Source organism: Salmo salar, chromosome ssa10 (assembly GCF_905237065.1).
Source record: "Salmo salar chromosome ssa10, Ssal_v3.1, whole genome shotgun sequence".
In the NCBI taxonomy this organism is placed as follows: domain Eukaryota; kingdom Metazoa; phylum Chordata; class Actinopteri; order Salmoniformes; family Salmonidae; genus Salmo; species Salmo salar.
This window is the reverse complement of record NC_059451.1, coordinates 110,601,949-110,621,529: the sequence shown is the minus strand read 5'-3', so window position 1 is coordinate 110,621,529 and position 19,581 is coordinate 110,601,949. Positions and strand designations below refer to the sequence as shown.

General features: G+C 43.1%; 1 protein-coding gene across 1 annotated transcript in view; it reads right to left on the bottom strand.

Annotated features, from left to right (window-relative positions):
• Positions 1-351: 351 nt before the first annotated feature.
• The window catches only part of LOC106561580 (mitochondrial inner membrane protease subunit 2), a 259,205-nt gene continuing 239,975 nt past the window's right edge, over positions 352-19,581 (bottom strand). The window contains 2 exon segments of the mRNA XM_045688754.1: positions 352-437; positions 440-494. Coding sequence (XP_045544710.1) covers positions 352-437; positions 440-494 — 141 coding nt within the window.

Here is a 19,581-nt window from a genome sequence, read left to right as displayed (position 1 = left end):
CGACAACGATGAGACAGCCTATAGGGAGTAGGTCAGAGACCTGGCACAAGACAAAGGAGTTGATTGTGGAATACAGGAAAAGGAAGGCCGAACACGCCCCCATTCACATCAACGGGGCTGTAGTGGAGTAGGTTGAGAGTTTCAAGTTCCTTGGTGTCCATATCACCAACAAAATATCATGGTCCAAAGACACCAAGACTCTCGTGAAGAGGGCACGACAACATATTTTCCCCTTCAGGAGACTGAAAAGATTTGACTATGAAAGGACTATGACATGTTCACATGTATGACAGAAAGAGAGAAAGTGTGTAGGTAGGTACAGTATATATATGGCCATGAGTAAGCCTCTCCTCAGTCTTCCTCCTCCTCTGTTGTGTCCACGTGCCAGTTCAGCAGGGGTCTCTGCTCTGGAGGGAGGGACGGCTAGATCCTCTGCACCGATTGGGCGGCCAGAAGATGTGGGAGGCACGGACGTGCACTAACCCCAGAGACACCTGTGGAAAGGAGGATAGGAATAGAGTGAGTAAAGGAGAGAGACGAGGAGAGAGGAGGAGAGAGAGAAGGACAAGGAGGAGAGGAGCCTGGTCAAATAATGATCATACTATCGCTCATTAAATTATCATTAGAATCAAGGGGCAGTTCTATGGCGTTAATAACATGGCTATCAAAGGCTTGATGGACAAAACATGTCCATTGTGACTAGTGTTGGCCGTGGGGGCATCTGATAATACTACAAATGTTTCAGGAAAATGTTTCTATTCAAAACAGTGTTTTATTTTTAGGTTAGGTTATTCTCTTAGTTGTGTTGTCACGACAGCAGTTAAATAGACTTTGATTTGAATAAAGAAATAGCAGCAGCAGCATATATGATCAGTCAAAAAAGTTAAATGCAGATAGTTAAATATACTGCTCAACAAAATAAAGGGAACACTTAAACAACACATCCTAGATCTGAATGAAATAAATAATCTTATTAAATACTTTTTTCTTTACATAGTTGAATGTGCTGGCAACAAAATCACACCAAAATAATCAATGGAAATCCAATTTATCAACCCATGGAGGTCTGGATTTGGAGTCACACTCAAAATGAAAGTGGAAAACCACACTACAGGCTGATCCAACTTTGATGTAATGTCCTTAAAACAAGTCAAAATGAGGCTCAGTAGTGTGTGTGGCCTCCACGTGCCTGTATGACCTCCCTACAACGCCTGGGCATGCTCCTGATGAGGTGGCGGATGGTCTCCTGAGGGATCTCCTCCCAGACCTGGACTAAAGCATCCGCCAACTCTTAGACAGTCTGTGGTGCAACGTGGCGTTGGTGGATGGAGCGAGACATGATGTCCCAGATGTGCTCAATTGGATTCAGGTCTGGGGAACAGGCAGGCCAGGCCATAGCATCAATGTCTTCCTCTTGCAGGAACTGCAGACACACTCCAGCCACATGAGGTCTAGCATTATATTGCATTAGGAGGAACCCAGGGCCAACCGCACCAGCATATGGTCTCACAAGGGGTCTGAGGAGCTCATCTCGGTACCTAATGGCAGTCAGGCTACCTCTGGCGAGCACATGGAGGGCTGTGCGGCCCCCCAAAGAAATGCCACCCCACACCATGACGGACCCACCGCCAAACCGGTCATGCTGGAGGATGTTGCAGGCAGCAGAACGTTCTCCACGGCGTCTCCAGACTCTGTCACGTCTGTCACGTGCTCAGTGTGAACCTGCTTTCATCTGTGAAGAGCACAGGGCGCCAGTGGCGAATTTGCCAATCTTGGTGTTCTCTGGCAAATGCCAAACGTCCTGCACGGTGTTGGGCTGTAAGCACAACCCCCACCTGTGGACGTCGGGCCCTCATACCACCCTCATGGAGTCTGTTTCTGACCGTTTGAGCAGACACATGCACATTTGTGGCCGCTGGAGGTCATTTTGCAGGGCTCTGGCAGTGCTTCTCCTGCTCCTCCTTGCACAAAGGCGGAAGTAGCGGTCCTGCTGCTGGGTTGTGGCCCTCCTACGGCCTCCTCCACGTCTCCTGATGTACTGGCCTGTCTCCTGGTAGCGCCTCCATGCTCTGGACACTACGCTGACAGACACAGCAAACCTTCTTGCCACAGCTCGCATTGATGTGCCATCCTGGATGAGCTGCACTACCTGAGCCACTTGTGTGGGTTGTAGACTCCGTCTCATGCTACCACTAGAGTGAAAGCACCGCCAGCATTCAAAAGTGACCAAAACATCAGCCAGGAAGCATAGGAACTGTTAAGTGGTCTGTGGTCCCCACCTGCAGAACCACTCCTTTATTGGGGGTGTCTTGCTAATTGCCTATAATTTCCACCTGTTGTCTATTCCATTTGCACAACAGCATGTGAAATTTTTTGTCAATCAGTGTTGCTTCCTAAGTGGACAGTTTGATTTCACAGAAGTGTGATTGACTTGGAGTTACATTGTGTTGTTTAAGTGTTCCCTTTATTTTTTTGAGCAGTGTAGTTAACCACATAGCTACCCGGACTTACTTTTTAGTAGTCTTATGTCTTCTATCCCCAAGCCATAAGACTGCTACATTGTTTGTTAAATAGTTAACCAAATAGCTACCCAGACTATTTGCCCTTTTAGCACAAACTTTTTTGACTCATCACATGCACTGCTTCTACTGTTTATTATCTATCCTGTCGCATAGTCACTTTATTCCTTGTTAAAAGTACATATCTACTTCAATTACCTCGTACCACTGCACAGCGACTTGGTACTGGTACCCTGTGTATATGTGTACAAGTTACAAGTTATCATTACTTATTGTGCATTTATTATTACTTTTATTATTTTCTGTTATTACTTTTCTATTATTTCTCTATTTTCTTTCTCTCTGTATTGTTGGGAAGGGCCCATAAGTAAGCATTTCACTGTTAGTCTATACCGGTTGTGCTGCCATCCTGTTAGAAGGTAACAGATCATTTTATTACAATGGTTAAGGTGGATTTTCATTGTGTTCCATGGTGTTATTCGCCCCCTAGTGGAGCTTTCTGGTACTTAGAAAGACTGTACACAAACAGGAAGTAGGGAATTCGTTCTGCACGCATAGAAGCAGCTAAAAACAACACTACGGTGCAGGTCTTTCAGTGTAGTTATTTCTTGTCAGTTTCAGCCTCGGAAAATATTTGTTTGTAAGTTCGAGTCAAGCATTTAGCTAGTGATAATAATCTTGATATTGATAGAGTTGCTTACATATTTACATTTACATTTAAGTCATTTAGCAGACGCTCTTATCCAGAGCGACTTACAAATTGGTGCATTCACCTTATAATATCCAGTGGAACAACCACTTTACAATAGTGCATCTAAATCTTTTAAGGGGGGGGTTAGAAGGATTACTTTATCCTATCCCAGGTATTCCTTGAAGAGGTGGGGTTTCAGGTATCTCTGGAAGGTGGTGATTGACTCCGCTGTCCTGGCGTCGTGAGGGAGGTTGTTCCACCATTGGGGTGCCAGAGCAGCGAACAGTTTTGACTGGGCTGAGCGGGAACTGTGCTTCCTCAGAGGTAGGGAGGCGAGCAGGCCAGAGGTGGATGAACGGAGTGCCCTTGTTTGGGTGTAGGGCTACATATCAATGTTGGTTGGTTGCATTTACTCACACAAATTGCCTTGCCTTTCATGTATGCCGTCAGCTGTCTTACTTTGCTCGTGCGTCATGCAAACGAATTGTAAAATATTCAATACTGTAGTTTTGTTACTGTTTCTAGTGTAATATGCTTTGTTATTCTACAGAGATGGTTGTACATTATTAGAGTAATGAAAGGAGTTAGCCAATTACCATATGAGTAACAATTAGCTACATGGTTTGGCGTCATGCCAGATGCATGGTACCTTGGCACATGCTTTGTATTTTCATGCAACTTCAACTTGAAATGTATAATGTACAGCTACAGTATTTCGATTTGAATTGAATACTAAAGTATATTATTTTCTGTATTTTGCAGTTTCACAACATTAACGTTTTCAATATATTCATTCAACAAAAGTCACGCCTTGGGAGTTTTATTGAAGATTTAGTTGTTAGCTATCTGTCTAGTTTTGCATGGGAATGCAATTCAAGGGCAGAGTAGTGAAAAAACATCATCACGGCGGGCTCAAGCACAAGAATAACCGCACACGGTGGTTATATTTCTACGTTCATCAGCCAACAAAGCCTCTGTTCCTTGGGAAGACCAGCAGTCTTCGATACAACAACCAGAGCCAAGTGTTTGACAGAGAGAGATGGAGGAGCCTCTTCAGCACATTGGGACCAAGTCTCAGTCTACAAGATCAAGGTCATCAAAACAGTCAAGCAGATCCTCAACTGCGAGTTCTGCAGCCATCAAAGCACGCACCAAGGCGGACGCAGCACGTGCTCAAGTCTCCTATGCTGAGAAGGAAACTTCTGTGATGAAACAAAAGGTGGAAATAGAGGCCAGCTATTTGAAGCAAAAAGCTGACCTCGAAGCAAGTTTATATGTTCTCCAAGTTGAGAGAACAGCTGCTGCTGCGTTGGCTGCAGCTGCAGCCTTTGAAGAAGCTGTAGAATCAGAACGCAGAGAGCTTCGCAAAGAACTAGACACAGGGACACAGCCCTTAAGTCCAGTCCAACGTACATGTGAGCATGTGCAACAACATGCTAGGCCCTACTTTGATGAACTTCCATTTGAAGTGGAGACACAAGAGCTTAGTGTTGACCCAGCTACATGCCACAATTTAGAAAGTAGCAAACAATGGAGCATGAGCAGAGACTCTCCATTCAAAAGGAATGAACAGCAGCATGGTGGGAATGGAAAACAAGCCTTCTTTCAGTCACACACACAAAGCTTCCCTGAGTCACAAGTGGCACCAGACCTCATCAAGTACCTCCTACGCTGTGAGATGGTGAGTTCCGGACTCCTGAAGTTTGATGATCGCCCTGAAAATTATTGGGCATGGAAAGCATCCTTTCTCAATATGACTGAGACTTGAATTTATCAGCCAGGGAAGAGTTAGATCTAATTACCAAGTGGCTAGGGGCAGAGTCATCTGAGCAAGCAAAGAGAATTAGATCTGTCCATATTTTCAATGCAACAGCAGGGCTTAACATGGTCTGGCAATGACTAGGAGAGTGCTATGGTACACCCAAAGTGATCGAGAATGCACTGTTGAAGAAAATTGATGATTTTCCAAAACTGGCTAACAAAGACAATCACAAACTAAGAGAACTAGAAGACATTCTTCTCGAACTGGAGTGTGCTAAAGTAGAAGGGTCCCTTCCAGGCCTCGCTTATCTGGACACATCTCGGAGGGTAAACCCTTCCATTCAGTTGACAAGAAAAATGGATAGCACAGGGATCCAAATACAAGGAGGACTATTGGGTAGCATTCCCACCATTCTCGTTCTTCTCGAGATTCATCAGGAACCAGGCGAAAACTAGAAATGACCACAGTTTCAGCCTCTACACCTCAACTAACCAGGTGTCTATGAAAGGAAGAAACCTGCCAGGTACAGCAGCAAGACACCTGTGACTGTATACAAACAGATGTGTCATCAGAGCCCTCAGACCACCAAACCAAACCCAGTAAGACAAAGGTTGAAAGCCCTGACCATCACTGCCCAATACATAACAAGCCTCATCCTCTTAAAAAGTGCCGTGGGTTTAGATACAAAACTCTAGATGAGCGCAAATCATATCTCAAAGAGAATGGCGTTTGTTTCCGATGTTGTGGGTCAACTCAGCACGGAGTTAAAGACTGTAAGGTGTCAATCAAGTGCTCTGAGTGTGACAGCGACAGACATCTGGCTGCTCTGCATCCAGGTCCAGCCCCTTCAAATGCAGACACCGCTACAGCAGAGAAAGAGCATGGCGGGGAGCAAGGTAATGATGCTCTTCTATCTGTCACCTCAAAGTGTACGGAGATCTGTGGTGAGGCAGTCAATCCAAGATCATGTTCAAAAATATGCCTAGTCAAAGCTTATCCAGCTGGGAAAAGAGAGAAAGCTGTTAAAATGTATGTAGTGCTTGATGAACAGAGCAACAAATCTCTGGCCAAGACAGAGTTTTTCAATCTCTTCAACAACAATGACAACTCTGCTCCATACACCATGAAGACCTGTTCTGGGGTAACAGAGACTTCAGGCAGGAGAGCCATCAACTTCATGGTGGAGTCTATAGATGGACACATGCAGCTCACTCTCCCTACTCTGATAGTGTGTGACATGATGCCAGATGATAGGATGGAGATTCCCTCCCCCGACATTGCGTATCATCATCCCCATCTGCAACCAGTGGCGGACAAAATTCCAGCTGTGGACCCAGACGCTTCCATCCTCCTGCTCTTAGGACGAGACATCTTAACCTGTTGGGGGTAGGGGGCAGTATTTACACGGCCGGATAAAAAACGTACCCGATTTAATCTGGTTATTACTACTGCCCAGAAACTAGAATATGCATATAATTATTGGCTTTGGATAGAAAACACCCTAAAGTTTCTAAAACTGTTTGAATGGTGTCTGAGTATAACAGAACTCATATGGCAGGCAAAAACCTGAGAAGATTCTGTACAGGAAGTGGCCCTCTCTGACCATTCCTTGAGCTTCTTGACTCTGTTTATTGAAGACTGAGGATCTTTGCTGTAACGTGACACTTCCTACGGCTCCCATAGGCTCTCAGAAGGCGGGAAAAAGATGAATGATGTAATTCCAGCCACTGGCTGAAAAACATTAGCGCTTTTGGCAAGTGCTCTATCAGAGGACAATGGGCTGAGGCGCGTGCACGAGTCGACCCCATGTTTTTATTTTCTTTCGTCTTTGAACCTAAACACAGATTCCCGGTCGGAATATTATTGTTTTTTTACGAGAAAAATGGCATAAAAATTGATTTTAAACAGCGGTTGACATGCTTCGAAGTACGGTAATGGAATATTTAGAAATTTTTGTCACGAAATGCGTCGTGCACGTCACCCTTTACCATTCGGATAGTGTCTTGAACGCACGAACAAAACAGAGGATATTTGAACATAACTATGGATTATTTTTAACCAAACCAACATTTGTTATTGAAGTAGAAGTCCTGGGAGTGCATTCTGATGAAGACAGCAAAGGTAATAACATTTTTCTTATAGTAAATCTGATTTTGGTGAGTGCTAAACTTGGTGGGTGTCTAAATAACTAGCCCTGTGATGCCGGGCTATCTACTGAGAATATTGCAAAATGTGCTTTCACCGAAAAGCTATTTTAAAATCGGACATAGCGAGTGCATAGAGGAGTTCTGTATCTATAATTCTTAAAATAATTGTTATGTTTTTGTGAACGTTTATCGTGAGTAATTTAGTAAATTCACCGGAAGTTTGCGGGGGCGTATGCTAGTTCTGAACGTCACATGCTAATGTAAAAAGCTGTTTTTTGATATAAATATGAACTTGATTGAACAAAACATGCATGTATTGTATAACATAATGTCCTAGGGTTGTCATCTGATGAAGATCAAAGGTTAGTGCTGCATTTAGCTGTGGTTTGGGTTTATGTGACATTATATGCTAGCTTGAAAAATGGGTGTCTGATTATTTCTGGCTGGGTACTCTGCTGACATAATCTAATGTTTTGCTTTCGTTGTAAAGCCTTTTTGAAATCGGACAGTGTGGTTAGATTAACGAGAGTCTTGTCTTTAAAATGGTGTAAAATAGTCATATGTTTGAGAAATTGAAGTAATAGCATTTCTAAGGTATTTGAATAACGCGCCACGGGATTCCACTGGCTGTTGAGTAGGTGGGACGATTTCGTCCCGCCGACCCTAGAGAGGTTAAGGGTACACAAGGTACGAGAGCAAATAAATGGGCCCCACGACACTCCTTATGCACAGCGACTCGACCTTGGGTGGGTCATCGTGGGTGAGGTCTGTCTGGGAACGGCTCACCGACCAGCCAATGTTAACGTGTTCAGGACAAACATACTTCAAAATGGTCGCACATCCTATCTGAGCCCTTGCCCTGACATCATCCAGGTAAAAGAGAACTCCAACAGCGTAGCTCAGAAACACATCTCTCCCTCTACAGTGCACTCGAGAGATCCAAGCACAACTGTAAACACAGACAGCCTGGGATGTTCCGTGTTCGACAAAACACAAGACGATGATAAACCAGCACCATCAGTGGAGGACAAAGCCTTCTTGGACATTATGGACAAACAGGTTTTCCAGGATGATGGAAACAACTGGGTGGCTCCACTACCCTTTCGCCCCACTAGACGTCGCCTTCCTAATAACAGGGAGCAGGCCATGAACCGTCTCACATCACTTTGCAGAACTTTAGACAAAAAGCGTGACATGAAGCGTCATATTATTGACTTCATGCAAAATATGCTGGATAACGACCACGCCGAACCTTCTCCGACACTAGAGGGAGACAAAGAATGCTGGTATCTGCCCATATTTGGTGTTTACCATCCACAAAAGCCTGACTAAATAAGAGTAGTATTTGACTCCAGTGCTAAGTGTCAAGGCGTGTCACCTAATGATGTTCTGCTCAGTGGTCCAGACTTAAACAACACACTCTTGGGTGTCCTAATGCGTTTCCGCAAGGATTGCATTGCACTAACGGCAGATGTGCAACAAATGTTTTACTGTTTTGGTGTACGTGAGGATCACAGAGATTACTTAAGGTTTCTCTGGTATGAAGACAACAATCCAGATAGAAACATAACTGAGTACAGGATGAAAGTCCATGTATTTGGGAACAGCCGTAGCCATCTACTGCATGAGTCGAGCAGCTCTACAGGGTGAGAAGGAACACGGGTCAGAACCCAAGCAATATGTAGTGAGGAACTTCTACGTCGATGATGGGCTGACATTAGTAGCTACTACAGAAGAAGCTATCAACATTTTAAGAAAAACACAAGCAATGTTAGCGGAGTCCAACATGAAACTACACAAGATTTCATCCAATAGGAAAACAGTTATGGAAGCCTTCCCTATGGAGGGCCGTACAAAAGATCTGGACCTAGGAGTGGATCCTCTCCCCTTTCAACGGAGTCTGGGACTTTCCTGGAACCTGGAAACAGACAGCTTTTCATTCCAGGTGTCCCACAATGAGAAGCATTTTACGCGAAGAGGCATCCTGTCCACAGTGAATAGTCTTTATGACCCCCTTGGGTTCGTGGCTCCAATAACAATGCAAGGTAAAGCCTTAATCAGAGAACTCTCTTCTGATCAGAGTGAGTGGGATGCCCCTCTTCCCACAGAAAAAGAAGAGGAGTGGAAAATGTGGAAGGAATCTTTGATGGAGTTGGAACATATGTATATTCAGCGGACCTACATCCCAGTCTCCTTGTCTACCACTCAAAGAAGAGAGCTACACATCTTTTTGGATGCGTCTACAGTAGCCATAGGAGCGGTAGCCTACCTGAGAGTTATTGACTCGGAAGGTCAATGCCATGTTGGATTTGTCATGGGGAAATCAAAATTGGCCCCTCGTCCGGCCCACACTATCCCACGCCTAGAACTGTGTGCGGCTGTGCTAGCTGTTGAGATGTATGAACTGATCAGAGACGAAATGGACATTGATGTAAATGCGGCCAAGTTCTACACAGACGTGTAGAGTTCTACACAGACGTGAAGTATGTTGCCAATAGGATAACTCGCATCAGGAAGTCTACCCATCCAGATCAGTGGTGTTATGTAAACACTGAAAGCAATCCAGCAGACCATGCAACCAGGCCCATGCTAGCTGCGCTCTTAAAGCACACCAGTTGGTTCTCAGGTCCACCTTTCCTGACCCAAGTAAACTCAAGTGAACCTGAGACCATCAATTTTGAGCTTGTAGAGCCTCACGCAGACGCAGAGATTCGACCAGACGTCACTGCCTTCGCCACTAAGGTTTCTGGAGCTCAACTCGGCTCTCATCGCTTTGAGAGGTTCTCAAGCTGGAAAGCTCTCAATCGAGCCACAGCACGACTCATTCATGTTGCCAGATCTTTCCATGACGGTGAGGACAACACCAGCTGCAGAGGCTGGCATGACTGTAATAAACCATGCAGTACAAGTGAGTTGTCACAAGCCAAAACAGCAATCATTCACTGTGTGCAACATGAAGCCTTCAAAGAGGAATTCAAATTCCTTGAAAAAGGAAAAGAGTTCCCAAAACAAAGTACTCAAAAAGCTGAACCCAGTGATTGATGAGGATGGGTTGCTGAGGGTGGGAGGCCACTTATCCTCTGCCGACACGTCACAAGAGAAAAAACATCCTCTCATCATCCCACGGACACATTATGTCGCCACTCTGCTGGTAAGACATTATCACGAGCAAGTGGCTCACCAGGGCCGTCATTTTTCAGATGGAGCTTTTCGAGCAGCAGGCTTCTGGATTATTGGGAGCAAACGTCTGGTCTCTGGTATCATCCACAAGTGTCATCCTGCCGCAAGATTAGAGGGAGGTTAGTTGACCAAAAGATGGCTGACTTGCCTGCAGACAGACTCACATCTGAACCACCATTCACCGGCGTTGGACTTGATGTGTTTGGACCATGGAATGTCATAACTCGTCGCACTAGACGTGGTAGTGCAGACTCCAAGCGCTGGGCGGTGCTCTTTACATGCATGTCTACTAGAGCAGTCCATATTGAGCTCATCGAATCCATGTCCACATCCAGCTTCATCAACCCGCTGAGGCGTTTTTTTCTCTATCCGTGGTCCAGCAAAAGTGCTACGCTCTGATCAAGGTACAAACTTTATAGGTGCCTGCATGGAACTGTGGGAATCGACACAAATGACTCAGAACTGACCAAATACCTCTCAGACAAGGGATGTACTTGGATATTTAATCCCCCACACTCGTCTCATATGGGTGGTTCTTGGGAGAGACTCATTGGGGTTGCAAGACGTATCCTAGATGCTATGCTGTTTCGGACGGGCTCCACTGGTCTCACACATGAGGTCTTGAGCACTCTTAAGTCTGAAGTTATGGCAATAATCAATGCGAGACCCTTAGTGTCAGTGTCAACCGACCCTGACATGCCTGCCATTCTCACACCCTCAATGTTACTGACACAAAAGACTGCGCTTCCTCAGCCCCTTCTGGATACTTCAGCATGAACGACCTTCATGGAAAACAGTGGAAGCAAGTCCAGTGTCTCGCTGACACCTTTTGGAAAAGGTGGAGACAGGAGTACCTGACAACGCTGCAGAGACGCAGAAAATGGACAGCAGAAAAGCCAAATGTAAAAGTGGGAGATGTTGTCTTATTGAAAGACAGTCAGGCGCACAGAAATGACTGGCCAGTCGGGCTTGTGGTCAAAACCTTTACCAGTACTGACAAAAAGGTTAGGAAAGTAAAACTAAACATTGTCAAGCAAGGAGCTGATAAGGTGTTTCTAAGACCAATCTCAGAGATTGTTGTTCTTCTTTCTGAAGCATCCTTGAGACAAAAGATAAGAATAAAAAGGACATTATTTGTTTCTTATGACATGTTTTATTTCATAGTGGCACAATTTCATTATACCAGGCGGGGAGTGTGCTGCCATCCTGTTAGAAGGTAACAGATAATTTTATTACAATGGTTAAGGTGGATTTTCATTGTGTTCCATGGTGTTATTCGCCCCCTAGTGGAGCTTTCTGGTACTTAGAAAGACTGTACGCAAACAGGAAGTAGAGAATTCGTTCTGCACGCATAGATGCAGCTAAAAACAACGCTACGGTGCAGGTCTTTCAGTGTAGTTATTTCTTGTCAGCTTCAGCCTCGGAAAATATTTGTTTGTAAGTTCGAGTCAAGCATTTAGCTAGTGATAATAATCTTGATATTGATAGAGTTGCTTACATATCAATGTTGGTTGGTTGCATTTACTCACACAAATTGCCTTGCATGTATGCCGTCAGCTGTCTTACTTTGCTCGTGCGTCATGCAAACGAATTGTAAAATATTCAATACTGTAGTTTTGTTACTGTTTCTAGTGTAATATGCTTTGTTGTTCTACAGAGATGGTTGTACATTATTAGAGTAATGAAAGGAGTTAGCCAATTACCATATGAGTAACAATTAGCTACATGGTTTGGCGTCATGCCAGATGCATGGTACCTTGGCACGTGCTTTGTATTTTCATGCAACTTCAACTTGAAATGTATAATGTACAGCTACAGTATTTCGATTTGAATTGAATACTAAAGTATATTACTTTCTGTATTTTGCAGTTTCCCAACATAAACGTTTTCAATATATTAATTCAAGAAAAGTCACGCCTTGGGAGTTTTATTGAAGACTTAGTTGTTAGCTATCTGTCTAGTTTTGCATGGGAACGCAATTCAAGGGCTGAATACCTGTTGTTATTTGATTTTATGAAGAAAAAAAATATGTGAACAGTTAAGCTAATTAAAACCAACAAATGATGTTGGACCGACTACAAAATATTTGGTTTGTTATTCTTTTCCCACATAATCATGTCTCTGTCAATTAAGCAGTTAGCACAAGGTTTACAAAACACACGGGCAAATGTCAACTGCTACTAATGATGCCTGTTATCTTACAAAAGGCCTGTTATTTTGCCTAGAAATGAGAAACACAATAATTATTCAGTTAATCTTGAACGTAAGGCTGAGCTTGGCTCATGCCTCAGGGCTTGTTCAGTGAGTAAGAAATGCCACCCTATTCCCTAGATAGTACACTACTTTTGACCAACGCCCTATGGACCCTGGCACAGGTCGTGCACAAACCTTTTGTAGGGCAGGTGCTCAAATTGAATAGCTAGAACCAAAGATGAAAGGGAGTTAGTATATTTACATGAACCACTAATGGAGTGGGCTATAACATCTGATCTTCGCTAATGTAGGCTAGATCAGGACTTCTCAAAGTGGGGTCCATGGAGTCCCCTGTGGTCTGCAGCCAGATTTCAAAATATACAATACAATGTAATATTATTAAAGGCCCAATGCCGCTGTTTAATATGAATACCAAATCATTCCTGGGTAACAAATAAATATGTTACGATAATAGTTTTTTCACCTGTCTTTGTCCTTGTCTCCACCCCCTTCAGGTGTCGCCCATCTTCCCTATTATCCCCTGTGTATTTATACCTGTGTTTTCTGTTTGTCTGTTGCCAGTTCGTTTTGTTCGTAGAACCTACCAGTGTATTCCCCCTTGCTCCTGTCTTATCTAAGTTCCTGTTTTTCTGCCTGTCCTGAGCCTGCCTGCCGTCCTGTACTTTTGCCCCACTACTCTGGATTACCGACCTCTGCCTGACCTGACCCTGAGCCTACCTGCCGTCCTGTACCTTTGCCCGTGTTGTTGTAATAAAATTGTTACTTCGACACAGTCTGCATCTGGGTCTTACCTTAAACGTGATACTGGTGGGGAGGGTGAAAATGTAAAACTACCTGTTATTGGCAGAGAGGTTTGAAACTCGCTTTGTTATTGGTCTATTAACCAATTCCAACTGGTGATGTCACCAGGCAAGCTGAAACTCCAGCCCATGCAAACTTGCTGATTAGAAGGTCCTGTGTAGATTGTATTTTCAACCAGCAACTATCAAGAAATGACACTGATCAAATGTTTTCACACTTTTACAGTGTTTGTTTCATCATTTGTTGTACAATTGTACAATATGGTACAAAACACAGGAAAAACTGAATTTTGACTGCACTGGGCCAAAAGTAGTGTACTATATAGGGAATAGGGTGTTATTTCAGACGCAGATGAGAAGAAGGCCTTTCTGATTGGCTCCCGTGGTAATACATGTCCTGGGGGGTGATGACAGCACCACATAGGCCTCTGGCCATGGCTAATTGTGAAAATGTTTGAACCACCAAAACCGCTGTAGTTTAAAAACTCAGTGGATTGTGCTAAAACAATGATGTCATATCCGAATTCTGCCATCTTTATGCACGTGCGCCATTGAACTACACTTCTTCCTGACTGATGAGCTGTAGGATACAATGAGTGGAAATAATTCATATTAAATATAATATCATATTCCTTTAAAAATTACTTTGGTCCGTGGTTCATTGCTGGGGTTTCGGCACCAAAAATATATCTATAAATATGGTCAAGATTTCCAGATATTGTAGTACCAGACAGAACAACCAGAACAGTGTCACTCCATGAGATGCTGTACATTACAGAACCTTCCTTCAATATTCCCCTAATACATTCCACATCAAGCCATCTCTCGTGCAGCAGCAGCACGTTGAGCAAGTGGAGCTTTAGAGTTGAGCTCTGGCCTGGGGATCAGTGTCATTCTCACAGGAGCCAGCAGAAAGTATTATATTCCACAGAGGAGAGGTGTCCCAAATGGCACTAAAGAGCCCTATGACCCATGGTTAAAAGTAGTCCACTTATGGTACATTTCCATCGAGGATTTACCCCAGTGTTTTACCCAAAAGGCTTAGATTTTTGTGTTTCCACCTTCACAGCCTGTCCCCAGTGTATCACTGGGATGTGGCCTCAGTGGACCTGCTCTGACTTGGAGCATAGGCCCTGGACAATGGTACTTTTCAGCTGTCATTTACATAACAATGGCTAACTGTGAACATGGGTTAACAACTTCCATGGTTAACACCTTCTCAAAAAGAACAGTGTTGCAGAGGCTGTTGATTCTGCTGTTGATTGTGCCTCTATTACAGTAAAAACACCACAGAGGGCAAGCACTGGACCACCTGCATGAGTTATTGCTGGGTGTCAGCTTACTGCATTAAAGCAGGCCGTGCTAAATCAAGCCAATAAACAATGGTATAGAGGGTGAGGACAGAATCATATATTGGTCCTGTATTGCAAGGAGCCAAATCCCAGGAAAGACCCCTGAGCAATACAGTACAGAATGACGCTAGTCCAGGCCACTGGGTCAAACTGAGAGGCCATAATGGACAACTAACCTTCCAATACTGAATCACTGCACTAAAGTGAGTGTGTGCTATGTGTTTCAAATCCAATTTTATTGGTCACAACACATATTTAGCAGATGTAATTGCGGGTGTAGTGAAATGCTTATGTTCCTAGATCCAACAGTGCAGTAGTATCTAACAATTCACAACTATATGCACATAATTGGACGGGGAGTTCTTCTTCAATGAGTTGGACGTGAGGGATATACTACAGACACCCGACCAGGCCCAGATCCCCGTGGTTCGCTGGAAAGAAAACGGAGGTTTCATGGAAAGAGTTCAGGGTGCCTTGTGAGGATCAGGCTCATCTGACTTTGCCTTCCATCCTGCTAGCTAATGTTAAATCGCGGGAAAATAAATGGAACAAACTGAAAGCATGTACAGTTGAAGTCGAAAGTTTACATACCACTCCACAAAATTCTTGTTTTTCAAACTATAGTTTTGGAAAGTCAGTTAGGACATCTACTTTGTGCATGACACAAATCAATTTTCCAACAATTGTTTACAGACAGATTATTTCACTTATAATTCACTGTATCACTATTCCAGTGGGTCAGAAGTTTACATACACCAAGGTGACTGTGCCTTTAAACAGCTTGTAAAATTCCAGAAAATGATGTCATGGCTTTAGAAGCTTCTGATAGGCTAATTGACATAATTTGAGTTAATTGGAGGTGTACCTGTGGATGTATTTCGAGGCCTACCTGCAAACTCAGTGCCTCTTCGCTTGACATCATGGGAAAATCAAAAGAAATCAGCCAAGACATCAGAAAAAAATTGTAGACCTCCACAAGTCTGGTTTATCCTTGGGAGCAATTTCCAAATGCCTGAAGGTACCATGTTCATCTGTACAAACAATAGTACGCAAGTATAAACATCATGGGACCACGCAGCCGTCATACCGCTCAGGAAGGAGACGCGTTCTGTCTCCTAGAGATGAACATACTTTGGTGCAAAAGTGCAAATCAATCCCAGAACAACAGCAAAGGACCTTGTGAAGATGCTGGAGGAAACAGGTACAAAAGTATCTGTATCCACAGTAAAACGAGTCCTATATTGACATAACCTGAAAGGCCACTCAGAAAGGAAGAAGCCAGTGCTCTAAAATCGTCATAAAAAAGTCAGACTACGGTTTGCAACTGCACGTCGGGACAAAGATCATACTTTTTGGAGAAATGTCCTCTGGTCTGATGAAACAAAAATAGAAATGTTTGGCCATAATGACCATCTTTATGTTAGGAGGAAAAAGGGGGAGGCTTGCAAGCCGAAGAACACCATCCCAACTGTGAAGCACGGGTGTGGCAGCATCATGTTGAGGGGGGGGGTGGCTTTGTTGCAGGAGAGACTGGTGCACTTCACAAAATAGATGGCATCATGACATGAGGGAGGAAAATTACATGGATATATTTAAGCAACATCTCAAGACATCATTCAGGAAGTTAAAGCTTGGTCGCAAATAGGTCTTCCAAATGGACAATGACCCCAAGCATACTTCCAAAATTGTGGCAAAATGGCTTAAGGACAACAAAGTCAAGGTATTGGAGTGGCCATCACAAAGCCCTGATCTCAATCCTATGGAAAATGTGTGGACAGAACTGAAAAAAGTGTGTGCGAGCAAGGAGGCCTACAAACCTGACTCAGTTACATCAGCTCTGTCAGGTGGAATGGGAAAAAAATTCACCCAACTTATTGTGGGAAGCTTGTGGAAGGCTACCCGAAACGTTTGACCCAAGTTAGCCTGTTATGGCTAGGGGGCAGTATTTTCACGGCCGGATAAAAAACGTACCCGATTTAATCTGATTATTACTCCTGCCCAGAAACTAGAATATGCATATAATTATTAGCTTTGGATAGAAAACACTCCAAAGTTTCTAAAACTGTTTGAATGGTGTCTGTGAGTATAACAGAAGTCATTTGGCAGGCCAAAACCTGAGAAGATTCCATGCAGGATGTGCCCTGTCTGACAATTTCTTGGCCTTCTTGATTATCTCTATCCATTACAGGGGATCTCTGCTGTTATGTGACACTTCCTACGGCTCCCATGGGCTCTCAGAAGGCGGCAAAAAGCTGAATCGTGGCTTTGCAGGCTCTGGCTGAAAAAAAAGTAGCGCGTTTGGATAGTGGCTGGTCACAGTACTGTGAGACTCAGGCTCGTGCATGAGTGGACTCCATGTTTTATCTTTGAACGAAAACCACCGCTCCCGGTCGGAATATTATCGCTTTTTTACGAGAAAAATGGCATAAAAATTGATTTTAAACAGCGGTTGACATGCTTTGAAGTACGGTAATGGAATATTTAGAATTTCTTTGTCACGAAATGCGTCATGCGCATGACCCTTATTTACACTTCGGATAGTGTCTTGAACGCACGAACAAAACGCCGCTATTTGGATATAACAATGGATTATTTTGAACCAAACCAACATTTGTTATTGAAGTAGCAGTCCTGGGAGTGCATTCTGACGAAGAACACCAAAGGTAATCAAACTTTTCTAATAGTAAATCTGACTTTGGTGAAGGCTAAACTTGCTGGGTGTCTAAATAGCTAGCCCGTGATGCTGGGCTATGTACTCAGAATATTGCAAAATGTGCTTTCACTGAAAAGCTATTTTAAAATCGGACACCTCGATTGCACAAAGGAGTTCTGTATCTATAATTCTTAAAATAATTATGTTTTTTTGTGAACGTTTATCGTGAGTAATTTAGTACATTTACCGGAAGTGTTCGGTGGGAATGCTAGTTCTGAACATCACATGCTAATGTAAAAAGCTGGTTTTTGATATAAATATGAACTTGATTCAACAAAACATGCATGTATTGTATAACAATGTCCTAGGGTTGTCATCTGATGAAGATCATCAAAGGTTAGTGCTGCATTTAGCTGTGGTTTTGTTTTTTGTGACATTATATGCTAGCTTGAAAAATGGGTGTCTTTTTATTTCTGGCTGGGTACTCTGCTGACATAATCTAATGTTTTGCTTTCGTTGTAAAGCCTTTTTGAAATCGGACAGTGTGGTTAGATAAAAGAGAGTCTTGTCTTTAGACAATTTAAAGGCAATGCTACCAAATATTAATTGAGTGTATGTAAACTTCTGACCCACTGGGAATGTAATGAAAGAAATAAAAAATGAAATAAATCATTCTCTCTACTATTATTCTGACATTTCACATTCCTAAAATAAAGTGGTGATCCTAACTGACCTATGACAGGGAATTCTTACTAGGATTAAATGTCAGGAATTGTGAAAAACTGAGTTGAAATGTATTTGGCTAAGGTGTATGTAAACTCCCAACATCAACTATATATGCTACCAACGGTACATTGAAAACTAATATCTTGTGTTTCACCGAGTTGTGGCTGAACGATGACATTAAGAACATACAGCTGGCGGATTATAAACTCCATCAGCAGGACAGAACAGCAGCCTCTGGTATGACACGGGGCAGGGGCCCATGCATATAAACTCAGAAAAAAGAAACGTCCCTTTTTCAGGACCCTGTCTTTCAAAGATAATTTGTAAAAATCCTAATAACTTCACAGATCTTCATTGTAAAAGGTTTCGACTGACTACTAAAACAACAAAATAAAGATGCCCAGCGTCCCTGCTCATCTGCGTGAATGTACCTTAGGCATGCTGCAAGCTGGCATGAGGACTGCAGATATGGCCAGGGCAGTAAATTGCAATGTCCGTACTGTGAGACGCCTAAGACAGTGCTACAGGGAGACAGGACGGACAGCTGATCATCCTCGCAGTGGCAGACCACGTTGACGTGTCTTTGGCATCATTAAAACTGAAGACCTATTTATCAAATAACTCTCTGTAATTACTATTACGCGATTAAACTGATTAATCATGTAACTATAATTAACTAGGAAGTCGGGGTACCAAGGAAAATATTCAGATTACAAAGTTATAATTTTCCTAATTTAACTTTCAGATATTTTAATATCTGATCAATTAGTCTTCGAATTAATGAATTATTATTTACTTCACGTTAGTCTCATTCCAAACATCGTAAATTGTTGGTTATCTGCACCAACCCAGTCTTCACTATGAGTCATCCATACATCAATTGTCTTAAAAATCATTTATTTACTAACTAAGTAATTCACAGAAATGCATAACAAACAGTAGATATGTTTACAAGGAAATTATAGGAGAATGTGCCCTAGTGGGCTAAACCGGCATGGCGGCTTGTTAGACAAAAGGGGAGTGGGGGGGTCAACTGAGGAGACACTACAGAGTTGAATATTATAACAATTGAAATGCTAATCCTTTGCACATGAACGCTCACTCATTCGGGAACAATTGCAATCAATATATATATTTACGCTCAGTGTGTCATTGGGATCTCTGTTGAAAAGTTTGTTTCTGTTGGAGAGTCTGTCCGCCCCCTCTCTCTCTCACTGTCGTGGTTAGAATGGATAGTTCAGAGTAACATTCATTCATGTCGTTATAGAATAGCTGTTTCGGCGGTTGTCGGTCTTCGCGTTCAATGATACCGAATTCCTAGCTGCAGACTAGTAATTAATATCAAAGACTTGTTCTTATTCTGTCGGTATCGATAGTCTAAGAGTTTAACCACGTAGTATGGTTAAAAGTTCAGCCAGAGAAATGCATGGTCTGCAATCCTTGGCCTTCTCGTTATCGAGGTAAGCTGGTCTTCTCTCAAACCTTGGCCCTCTCGTTATCGAGGTAAGCTGGTCTAGTGATAGAAAACCTAGGTGGG